Below are 12,502 nucleotides of genomic sequence, written 5' to 3' on the forward strand. Positions count from 1 at the left end.
CCTGGGTGTTCTTGTGCACCAGTCGCTGAAGGTAAGCATGCAGGTGCAGCAGGCGGTTAAGAAGGCAAATGGTATGTTGGCCTTCGTAGCAAGAGGGTTCGAGTACAGGAACAAGGATGTCTTGCTACAGTTGTACAGGGCCTTGGTGAGACCGCACCTTGAGTACTGTGTGCAGTTTTGGTCGCCTTACCTGAGGAAGGACGTTCTTGCCATGGAAGGAGTGCAGCGAAGATTCACCAGGCTGATACCTGGGATGGCAGGAATGACGTATGAGGAGAGATTGTGTTGATTGGGCTTATACTCACTGGAGTTTAGAAGATTGAGAGGGGATCTCATCGAAACTTATAACATTCTGTCAGGCCTGGACAAACTAGATGCAGGAAGGATGTTTATGATGGCCGGGGAGTCCAGAACCAGGGGTCATAGTCTAAGGATAAGGTGTAAGCCATTTAGGACTGAAATGAGGAGGAATTTCTTCACCCAGCGAGTGGTGAACCTGTGGAATTCTCTGCCACAGAGGGCGGTGGAGGCCAGTTCATTAAATATATTCAAAAAAGAGTTGGATACATTTCTTAAGGCTAAAGGGATCAAGGGATGTGGGGAGAAGGCAGGGACAGGGTACTGAATTTGGATGATCAGCCATGATCTCATTGAATGGCGGAGCAGGGCCGAATGGCCTACTCCTGCTCCTATCTTCTATGTTTCTATAGCGCCTTTCACAACCACCAGACGTCCCAAAGCACTTTGCAGCCAATGAAGTACTTTTTGAAGTGGAGTCACTGTTGTAATGTAGGAAATACGGCAGCCAATTTGCGCACAGCAAGCTCCCACAAACAGCAATGTGATAATGACCAGATAATCTGTTTTGGTGATGTTGATTGAGGGATAACTATTGGTCAGGACACCAAGGATAACTCCCCTTCAAAATAGTGCCGTGGGATCTTTTACGTCTACCTGAGCGAGCAGACGGGGCCTCGGTTTAACGTCTCATCCAAAAGACGGCACCTCCGACAGCGCAGCACTCCCTCAGCACCGCACTGGCAGTGTCTGTAACATTTGCATACTGAATTATCATTGGCCCGCAGGCATCTGTAAGGAATACCTATTATATTCACATGTGATCACATGCTGAGTTGTCATTGGCCTGCAGGCATCTGTAAGGACTGCTATTGTTTAGAAGACCCAGGGGTCCTGACTCCATCTTGTCCACACGGTGCTGGATGATTGAGAAAGCTTACAGACCTGATGGTTCATTAAAAGAGTTTAAACTGTAATACTCCGTTGTCCTGCAATTTATTATTTTTGTACAAAGTGTGCAAAACAAGACAGTGTCAACCTTCTGACTCCAAGGCGAGGGTGCTACCAACTGAGCCACAGCTAACACTATGTTCTATGATGCACCTAACTGCCAATACTGTGTGGTTGTAATTCACTTTAAACAATGTCATCCTTTTAATTATTCCACGGCAGGTATTGTTACAAGGTGTCCTCTTGAACTGAAGCTGAAAAAAGCCAAAGAGAACAATGTGTGGAAGGGCCAAATCACTTATAGAACTACTGTTGAGGACCTGACGGATCCATCGGAAGTGGAGGAAGAAATTCGGACCGGTACTGCAAAACTGAACTTCACTTATTCTAGATATGTGTGACTTCCTTTCACACTTTATGTTGTGTAAAAACTAATGGTATCATTTACGGATCAAAGATTCTTGATTTGTGCAAATCCACCGGGGATGTCTCCCCACCGTTCATGCTCATTCTTAAGATCGGCCCTACACTGTGTAGGATCATGCGTGACGAATTTGGACCAGGTACAGGAGGCCTGCCAATGCCTATGGAGCTATGTGCTAATGAGAATCAGTGGGGTGAAAATTGGACCTTGTTGTGCCCACTTTCTGGTGTGGTAAACGGGCTGAGGGGGGAAAGGGAACACCCAATCTGCGTCATTGGTAAAGGCAGCTTTGCAGGCATCCCGGGCAGCCGCCTAAAACAGGAGTTTGGTTCTTTACATATGCAAATGAAGGGGCCTAATGCCTTGGGTCCGGTTGCCGATCAGCGGAGAAGGTGCCTGGCTTAGGATTCTTCGGCAGCCACCAACGAAATGTAAGTTAATCTTTCAAAATTCGATCAGAAATCGTTGCTGTGGAACCAGGAGGAGCAGGACTGCTCCCTGGCTCCAGAGGACTCCTGGAGCTCGGGCTCCCACCCACTGCCACCCTTCCCCTCATGCCCCCGCCCCCCCCCCCCCCCCCCCCCCCAAACCCCATCCCACCCACTTACCTTTGGGCCTCGGATGGCGAGGCAGGTGATCCGACATCCGTCTTCGCACAAAGGGGCGAGAAGCCTGTGGCTGATTGACAGGCCATGGCAGCTCGGCCAGACAATATTACTGAGGCCCGAGGCCCAATTTTGGGCCGGTCTTGGTCTTGGGCCTTCTGTTGGGGTGGCCAACACCTGCACAGCGCCGATTCTGGGCCCGAGGCTAGAATTTCTAACCCAGTGCTTTCGGGGGGGGGGGGAGTAAACTTGGAGGGGAAGTTTCCCTTCATCTACCCCGGTGATTATTTCACTCATATCAAACCATATCATGGGCTAGAGATTATTGCAATGGAAATGGTGCATTATTCTTCTCGTTCTTTCCCCGCCCCAAAGAATTGTAAGGTTTGCGAACCAGTATTTCATGAAGACAGTGCCTCTTGAATATAGATGTAGTTCACGTGTTGTTTCGACTGTGTACGTACACTAGGAATATGGTCGAGATGTAATATATTTGTATTCTTAGCTAAAAATGATATTGGTTTGACTTTGATGGCTATCATTTTCTCAGTCACCATTGTATGTTACCTTGTCACTGACCAAACATCACATCTCTCCAGCCCAGAATGTCATGGCAGGTGAAGGAGTAGGAATCAGTGAAGAATTAATCAGCCTCCAAATCGAATCCAGCAACGTTCCTGACCTCACGCTCATCGATCTACCAGGGATAGCCCGAGTAGCTGTCGGTAACCAGCCAGCAGATATCGGAGATCAGGTGTGTAGCCGTACTGTGGCAAATATAAAACAGCTTTTCTATATTCAGTGACTTTTTGTGTTCAGCAGGGTGAAGAATCGGGCTTGCATTGTCTGCAGTAAGTCCTTCTGTGTCAGATCTGGCAAAGGTTAGATGCAGAGTGCAACCATTCCAACACTCTCCTGGCCGGCCTCCCTTCTTCCGCCCTCTGGGATCTCTGCGCTCTTCCAATTCTGGCCTCTTGAGCATCCCCAACTTCCTTTGCCCCACCATTGGCGGCCGTGCCTTCAGCTGTCCAGGCCCTAAGCTCTGGAATTCCCTCCCGAAACCTCTCCGCCTCCCCACATCTCTCTCCTCCTTTAAGATGCTCCTTAAAACCTGCCTCTTTGGCCAAGCTTTTAGTCACCTGTCCTAATGTCACCTTTGGTGTCAATTTTTGTCTATTTTTACTCCTGCGAAGCGCCTTGGGATGCTTTACATTAAAGGTGCTATATAAATGCAAGTTGTTGTTGAGTAAAGCTCTCTCCACATTGTCCCAACAATACATATACACCTTAACTTTACAAGACCAGCCCTTTTAGCACTTTCCCCACTTTCATGGCTTCTCGCAGTAAGATTTCACCTCTCGCAATAATTCCTCTCATGCATATGTTTAAATTGTTTATATAACAGGAAAACAAAAGAGGCAATGTGTTTGATTGGCAAATTCAATTAATTTCTTCCAGAAAATATTATTTTGGGATACTGTATATGAGTAATTTGAGACATGACCTGTGGAAAGTGTAGCGTACTTGGGAGTGACTTTGGACCTATAGGGCTGGATACTTACTCGGGCGGGTTGCATAGGCGGCGAGGCGGCATTTCGGACGGGAAACCCAGAAGTCTGGCTTTCCCGCATGCAGTGGAGCTTTAACTCCACAGTGTGTGACTCTTGGCCCTGACAGGTGACGTAATAAAACTCACTACACACTTGGTTTGAGTATAAAGCAAGTCTCTAATCAACTTGTTTCAAAACATGGAGGTCTAGTTGTACTTCACTAGTTCCTGTCTTACAAAATGTCCCTGAGAAAGCTGGGCCCACACCCGAGTATTTATACTCCTTGGACGGCGCCACCAGCTGGCTGTCCAGTGTTATTTCATGAGTAGTTTCTTTATGATGATGAGAATTATAACAACAGGTTCCCCGCCTGGAAGTCGGCCTGATTGACAGGCTTGGTTTCCAGTCGGGTAGGGAGCACTCTGGAGGAGGCCGCAGGACCAGGTAGGTCCGATCCCTGACCCCGGGGGCGGGGCTGATCCCAAGGGGGTTCGATTGCCGACCCTGTCAATGTGCCCGATCCTGGGGGGGATCTGATCCCCGACCACAAGGGGGGGGTCGAATCCCAAAGGAGGCTCCGATCCCTGACTGCGGGGGTGTCTGATCCCTGACTCCAGGGGGGATCCTAACCCAGGGGGGGAGGTTTGCATGGTCGGGGGGGCCTGATGGTGACGGAGCTTGGGGGGCCGGGAGGGAGCACTCCTGCTCTTCCCGGCCCACAAGGACGGCTCCCTGAGGTTGTCCTCGCCTCGCTGCAGCTGCCGAGAATCCCAAGACCCGGGAAACCCAGCCGGCCGCAGTTAAACCTGAAAAGCAGGTTAAATCCGTGCTTCCAACCTCATTAACATATTTTAAATGCCATCCCGCCTCCTGGGAGCGGATTGGCTGCCCGCCCCTTTTCTCACCTCAGTAAAACACGGAAGTCAACGGGTTGGAGCCGGCTTCCTGATACTCTTGGAATTTTTGCCCATTTAACCTCCCAGCCGCTCACCCATGTTAAAATTCCCTTCTGTGGTTCCCAAAGCTTTCCTTTTCTTTGCCTCATCTCTGGGTCTGTTGTAGAATATTTGCAATTCCTATGTTCCTGATTGATTTATTGACTCCTGGTTCATCCCTTTCCTCTTTCGTGAACATAAGTATAATAATTGCCACCCTCCAATACTTTGACACAATTTCCATTCCTAATCTTTTAGGAAACCGTAGTTAGAGCCTCAGGCTATCTCCTCCTGAGCTTCCTCAATATTCTGGGACGCACACATATTTTGGCCAGGTGGCTTTTCTACTTTTTGTGCATTCTTAAGCCCACCGAGACTAACATTTAAAGAACTCTTCCCCACGTCTCAGTATTCAGGCTAAGATATGAGAAAGTGTAGCGTTGTTAGATGTTTGCTCACATGGCGCACGGCCGTTGTCAGATGTGAGAACTTCTCATACACCATGGGGAAAGATGTCCTGCTATTCTACAAAATTGTGAACTGGTTTATCAAGAATGCATCTACAGTTTATTGCGTGTGTAGCGCAGAACAAATCTTCCCCTTAAATGAAAACAGACAATGCTGGAAATACTCGGCAGGTCAGGCAGCTTCTGTGGAGGGAGAAACGGAGTTAATGGTTGGAATTTTCGGCAGGTTGGGGGGGGGGGGGTTCCGAGGTGTGCGGGGAAACCCAGGAGGCCAGGTTTCCCGCAGGCCCTGCCAACTTTAACGGCAGGGCCTGATTTGCATGCGAGTCCTCAGATTCCCGCCCACAGCCAGCCAGCATGAGAGACAGGCTTGCTGCGGGCGGGTAGGCCTTCAGATGCAGAGAGCAAGGGGTCATCCGGGGGAGGAGTCGCGGGGGGCTCATTGATGGATCACGGGGCAGGTGGGGGTCGGGGATCGGCTGGGATCATCCACAAATTTAGAAATTGTGTTTTGGATTCCAAAGTCTAAATCGTTAACGTAAATTGTGAACAGCAGTGGTCCCAGCACTGATCCTTGTGGAACATCACTACCCACCTTCTGCCACTGTGAATAACTACCATTTACTCCCACTCTCTGCTTTCTGTCCTGAAGCCAGCCACCAATCCATTCTGCTACTTGATCCCTGACTCTGCATTCTCTGACCTTATTCATTTGTCTATTATGGGGTACCTTATCGAAGGCCTTTTGAAAATCTAGATAAAATACATCTACTGTATTACCATTGTCTACTCTCTCTGTTACCTCTTCAAAAAATTCAACATGTTGGTCAAGCAAGATTTTCCCTCTTGAAATCCATGCTATACATTATTATACTTTTTGTTTCTAGATGTTCTTCTATTCTCTCCTTTAGTAGGGATTCCATTATTTTTCCTACCACCGATGTTAAGCTGATGTGGTAGTTAATTACAGTCAGTGACAGTTAAAGAAAGAAGCACCTTGTATAAATAGTTGTTGAGGTGTTCTTCATCAAGGAATTACTTCTTATGAATTCTTTGCCCCCACCCCCAACACTCTTATTTGTTTACTTTTGAACTCACTTTGCAGCTAATAGGTCTATGTTTATTTCAGATTAAGAGACTCATTAAGAAATTTATTCAGAAACAAGAAACAATTAACCTTGTGGTTGTGCCATGCAACGTTGACATAGCAACCACAGAAGCTCTGAAAATGGCCCAGGAAGTGGACCCTTCTGGAGAAAGAACTCTGGGTAATTAAACTGAAAAATGTCCTTTTGACTGTTGTCCCTGCGATTGTTAAAATCAAATCTTTAACACCATCACATTTTGGTGACGCCAAGAAGGAATTAGACAGGTTCTTGTCAACTAATGAGATTCAGGGTTATTAGAAGTGTAGCAAGATAATAAATACTCTGGATGGGTGGGCTGAAGGTCTTCTCCTGCCTCAAACTGTTATTATGTTGCACCTTTTTTTTGTGGCACTAGATTAATCAATGCTGCATAATATTCACCTTCGAGTAGCATGTACATCATATGGATATCTACAGAGCAGAAGACTGCCAGCAGTGGGAAATGAGACTTTATACCCTTGAAAATCATGCTCTGCCACTATTAGTGTGTAAATACTTAATATCGCTCATCTGAAATTCCTTCAATAGCAATTTTAACAAAGAAGTTAACCTGTGGACAAAGTAACTTCACCCATGAAGCATTTGCATGCTAATCAAACATAGTAACAGGTATGATAGTATAATGGTTAATGGTCTAGTGACCCAGAGGTTGACTTTAAATCCCAACCCTGGCAATGGGCCTGAATTTGCGATCGGAGGCTTCGCGCGGGGAAATGCCTCCAATCCACAAATAAAATGCCCGCCTACCTGGGATCCACGGAGACTCGCAGCCCTGGGCCTCTCCGGGTACCCGCAGGAAGAGGCCCACGTATCCCAGGGGCGCAGGCGGTTCACAAGCACCACCGGGATCACGTGGGCCGGCCGAACAAATGACAGAAGGGAATCCCCATCAAACTAGGCATCAGATAAATTTTTTAAATCACATTTAAAATTAATTAAAATAGCATTTAATTAAATATTTAAAACAAAAATTAAATTTTTGAAAAATAAATTTACTTGTTTTAAAGTAGCTAAAAATAAACTTTTTAGTTTTTAAATGCATAAATTATTGATTAAAATTTTATTTTTCTGTTTTTTAAAACTCTTACGCTGGTAAAAGCAGGCCTTACGCTGCTGCTTTTACCAGGCGTAAGAATTTCACAGGCATTCGCTGGGCAGAAGTTGGGCAAATAGCACAACTCTCCGCCCGCGGTGGCCCTTTTCCCGGGGATGTGGATGATCTGTCAAGATGATTCTTGACATCGCAAGTTCCGGGTTTTAGTGCATGCGCAGCGTATGCCTAAACCCAGAACTTGCGCGGCCCCTACGAGCACGTACACACCCGTAGGGGCCGCAAATTACAGCCCATTGAAATCACTAAACCTGAAATGTTTTGCACTTGCACCTTAAAAAGAGCAGAGTTTGCAAATTTACCTGGGAGCATATAATGGGAATTCTGGCGCAGAGGTCGACAGGATTTTCTGTTCATTTTGTGTTAAGGGATGGAAAATTCTCGAGGGCCCATTGACCTCAGCATGGATTCTTGCATATTTGCTCCCAGGCCACGAAAGTCATCACTGGGAATGTGAAGTCGGAAAATCTAGCCTTAAATATATACGTCACACACTCGCTGGTCTGTAGCTGGACACGGCTGGGCGGGAAGGGGGAAATCTTCAGGCTTGAAAGACAATAAGAGATTTGTCACACTACCTCACCAACAAAATGTGTTGAAAATGCAGGTATTTTGACTAAACCTGACCTGGTTGACAAAGGAACAGAAGGCAACGTGGTAGACATTATACAGAACCTAGTGGTGGAGCTGAAGAAAGGTTACATGATCGTTAAGTGCCGCGGCCAAAAAGAGATTAATGACCAACTGACGTTGAGAGAAGCAATAAAGAAAGAGAGAACGTTTTTTGAAGATCATGAGGACTATAGGTAAAACCAACAACAATGAAGAGCTTCTGTCATAATCAATGTTCACCGTAAGCTGCACTTTGTTCTGCGCGGCCTGTTTCTTTTAATGCGCGGTCCCTTTAAATTTCTGCGCATACGCGGTATTTACAGTGTAAAAGCCCGTGAGCGGCCTGCGCGGGTCCTTTCAGTTTACGGCGCGGCCGCACACACACCTTAGCGGAAACATTGGCCATAAAATCTTTCATTAAAGCTGCCCGTGTCCTTACTCGCACCAAGTCCCGTTCGCCCATCACCCCTGTGCTCGTGACCTTCATTGGCTCACGATCCGGCTTCGCCCCTCCCTATCTATCTCTGCAAAGTTCTCCAGCCCTACAACCCTCTGATATCTCTGCGCTCCTCCAATTCTGGCCTCTTGCGCATTCACAATTTTAATCGTTCCACCATTGGCAGTCGTGCTTTCAGCTGCCTAGACCCTAAACTCTGGAATTCCCTCCCTAAACCTCTCATAACATAAGAAGTAGGAGCAGGAGTAGGCCATTCAGCCCCTCGAGCCTGCTCCGCCATTCAATAAGATCATGGCTGATCTGATCTTTGGCCTCAACTCCACTTTCCCGCCCGCTCCCCATAACCCTTGATTCCCCTATAGCTCAAAAATCTGTCAATCTCGGCCTTGAATATATTCAATGACTCCGCCTCCACAGCTCTCTGGGGTAGAGAATTCCAAAGATTCACGACCCTCTGAGAGAAGAAATTCCTCCTCATCTCCGTCTTAAATGGGCGACCCCTTATTCTGAAAATATGCCCCCTCGTTCTAGATTCCCCCACGAGGGGAAACATCCTCTCAGCATCTACTTTGTCAAGCCCCCTCAGAATCTTTTATGTTTCAATAAGATCCCCTCTCATTCTTCTAAACTCCAATGAGTATAGGCCCAACCTGCTCAACCTTTCCTCATAAGACAACTCCCTCATCTCAGGAATCAACCTAGTGAATCGTCTCTGAACTGCCTCCAATGCAAGTATATCCCTCCTTAAATAAGGTAACCAAAACTGCACGCAGTACTCTAGGTGTGGTCTCACCAGCGCCCTATACAGTTATAGCAAGACTTCCCTACTTTTATACTCTATCCCCCTTGCAATAAAGACCACCACTCCATTTGCCTTCCTAATTACTTGCTGTACCTGCATGTTAACTTTTTGTATTTCATGTATGAGGAAACCCAAATCCCTCTGTACCGCCGCATTCTGTAGTCTTTCTCCATTTAAATAATATTTTTCTTTTCTATTCTTCCTACCAAAGTGGATAACCTCACATTTTCCCACGTTATACTCCCATCTGTCAAATTCTTGCCCACTCACTTAACCTATCTAAATCCCTTTGTAGACTCTCTGGGCAGGATTTTCATTGGGCCGTGGAGGCGGGATTGGAGGCATATTGGGGGAGTTAAAATCCCAAAATCGGGGGGCACGAACCCATCCTGCCGCCAACCCGCCTCCTTGCCAGTTTCAAAGGAGGCGGGTACCCGACCCGCACTGGGACCCGCCTCCCCGAGGCGGGAAGGGGATTAGTGCCAATTGTTAAAAACAGGCAGTTTTTAGCCTAATCCCTATTTTCATTGGTGAAATGTGGGATTCCCGACGGCTCCAAACCACGTCAAGTTAGCGAGGCGGGCCGTCGGGCTGAAGGGCTTGGAGGGGTCGAGATGTCCGGTGTTCCGGTGAGTGATGGGTGTATGAGTGCAGAGGTAAGTGTGTTTGGAGTGTTTAAAGAAGTTTTACTTACCTTTACAGCCTTCCTTCCTTCCGGTCTTGGGAGTCCCTCATCTCACCGGCACAGAAAGCAGAATGGCCGCGATCTGTCAAAAATTGCAGCATTCAGCTTTCTGTTCCGGAGAGATCTCTAAATCATCCTGAGAGGAAGGAATTAACTTGGAGTACAGACTGTCAGTGATTGACAGCGTCAAACAGCTGTCAAACGCTGATATTTCATCTGTCAAAAGCTCTTGACAGATGAAATATCAATCTGTGACGTCACCTGTTGCTGGGTGGCCCTTAATTGGCCTGCTGGACAGGCTCAACAAGGTGAATCAAGTCAAAATCGTGTGGGTTGGCTACAACTTGATGGAGGCGGGACTACAACCCCGAAAGTTGTAGCCTCCTCAATGAAAATCCAGCCCATTATGTCCTCCTCACAACCTACTTCCCCACCTATCTGTATCGTCTGCAAATTTGGCTACAATACACACGCTTCCTTCATCCAAGTCATTAATATAGATTGAAAATAGCTGAGGCCCCAGCACTGATCCTTGTGGCACCCCACTAGTTACAGATTGCCATCCTGAAAATGACCCATTTATCCCGACTCTCTGTTTTCTGTTAGTTAACCAATCTCTATCCATGCTAATATATTATCCCCAACACCATGAGCTCTTATCTTGTGCAGTAACCTTTTATGTAGCACTCTCTCTCCTCCTTAAGATGCTCCTTAAAACTGACCTCTTTGAACAAGCTTTTGGTCATTTGTCCTAATATCTCCTTATGTGGCTCGTGTCAAATTTTGTTTGAAAATGTTCCTTTGCGGCGCCTTGGGATGTTTGACTACATTAACGGCGCTATATAAATGCAAGTTGTTGTTCTTCTCCATCTTCCTCCCTTTTCTCTCTCTCTCTCTCTCTTTTTCCCCCCCCCCCGACTTTCTTCCTTTGTCCTTCCTTTACTTCCAATCTTCCTTTCTAGATCCCTTCCTAGCTTCCACCTTCCCTCCAATCTGTAGGAGCACCATCACCTCCAAGCTCCCCTCCATTCATTCCTTTATCGTTGTTACATCAACCACCACCACCTTCTCGGGACAGCTAGGGATGACCAATAAACGTGGCCTTGCGAGCGTCACCCACACCCCGAGAATAATGTTTAATTATTCTTTGTCTCCTTTGAATAATGGCCCAGAAATTCGGGTCGGGGGCTTCCCGCGGGTGTAAGCCCCCGACCTGCACTTACCTTGCGTGCTGGCAGTTGAGCTGTAGGGCCCTGTGGAATTCCGATCCGGGGCCTGGCCCAGCTGTCGGCGCGCAGTGCTTGCGTATCCCAGGGGCGCAGTTAGTTCGATGCGTCCCCTGGGATCACGTGGGCCATGGGGAGCCAATCGGAGCAGGGAATGCTCCATTCATAAGATTGACAGGAAGTGCTGTCAAGACTTATAAATACTACGGCCCCAAAATAGCACTAAACCTTCAAATAATTTTTTTTTTACATCACATTTTTAAAATAAACTATAAATTACATGAAATAACTATTTTAAACAATAATTTAAATTTTTGAAAAAAATAATTTTATATTCTAACGGGGCTAAAAATAAACTCACCTTGTTTTAAAGTATTTAAAAATAATAAACCTGTGGGGAAAAAATGTTTTAATTTTAATTAATACACCACTTACCTTGTAAAAAGCAGGCCTTACGCCTGCTTTTTACATTTCTAAATTCTGGAGACTTACCCTCACGGAAAAATCTGTTTTTATAAAAAAAAAAAAAAACAACCTAAGTTTGATGCACGCGCAGCCTCCCTCGCACATGCGTTCGACCTCTGAACCCCTGCTTTCAGAGGAATGGAAGTGCCGGTTTCCCGTGCATGCAGAAAACCGGCACTTCCTTTGGGCCTACGGGTGAGTACCCCGTGCGTACTCACCCGTGGAGACCCGAATTTCTGGACCATAATATGTTTTGTTTGTGGTCTTCACCAATAGAAACCATTTAAAATAATTGATCTGTAGCTCTGTTCTTGAGATGGCAACTACAACAGGTTTAAGAAAGACTTGCATTTATATAGCACCTTTCTCGACCACCGGGCTTCCTCCTTGAACTGCTGCAGTCCTTGTGGTGATGGTGTTCTCATAGTGCTGTTAGGTAGGCAATGCTGAAATATTGACGTAACAACGATGAAGGAATGAATGGACGGGAGGTTGGCGGTGATGGTGCTCCGACAAATTGCTTTACAGCCAATGAAGTACATTTGAAGTATAGGCACTGTTGTAATGTGGGAAACGCGGCAGCCAATTTGCGCACAGCAAGGTTCCACAAACAGCAATGTGATAATGACCAGATAATATTTTTTTTTTAGTGATGTTAATTGAGGGATAAATATTGGCCAGGACACCGGAGATAACTCACACTGCTCTTCTTCAAGTAGTGCCATGGGATCTTTTACGTCCACCTGAGTGAGCAGATGGGGCCTCAG

General features: G+C 46.6%; 1 protein-coding gene across 5 annotated transcripts in view; it reads left to right on the plus strand.

Annotated features, from left to right (window-relative positions):
* The window catches only part of LOC147107851 (interferon-induced GTP-binding protein Mx3-like), a 61,170-nt gene that overhangs the window by 31,288 nt on the left and 17,380 nt on the right, over nucleotides 1-12,502 (plus strand). For all 5 annotated transcript variants that reach the window (XM_086007210.1, XM_086007206.1, XM_086007208.1 and 2 more), the window contains 4 exons: nucleotides 1,471-1,608; nucleotides 2,877-3,031; nucleotides 6,359-6,497; nucleotides 8,096-8,294. In XM_086007210.1, the coding sequence (XP_085863336.1) occupies nucleotides 1,471-1,608; nucleotides 2,877-3,031; nucleotides 6,359-6,497; nucleotides 8,096-8,294 (631 nt within the window). The remainder of the gene's footprint in view (nucleotides 1-1,470; nucleotides 1,609-2,876; nucleotides 3,032-6,358; nucleotides 6,498-8,095; nucleotides 8,295-12,502) is intronic.

The sequence above is a fragment of the Somniosus microcephalus genome, chromosome 14 (assembly GCF_052327205.1).
Source record: "Somniosus microcephalus isolate GS21.2 chromosome 14, FLI_Smic_1.0, whole genome shotgun sequence".
NCBI lineage: Eukaryota > Metazoa > Chordata > Chondrichthyes > Squaliformes > Somniosidae > Somniosus > Somniosus microcephalus.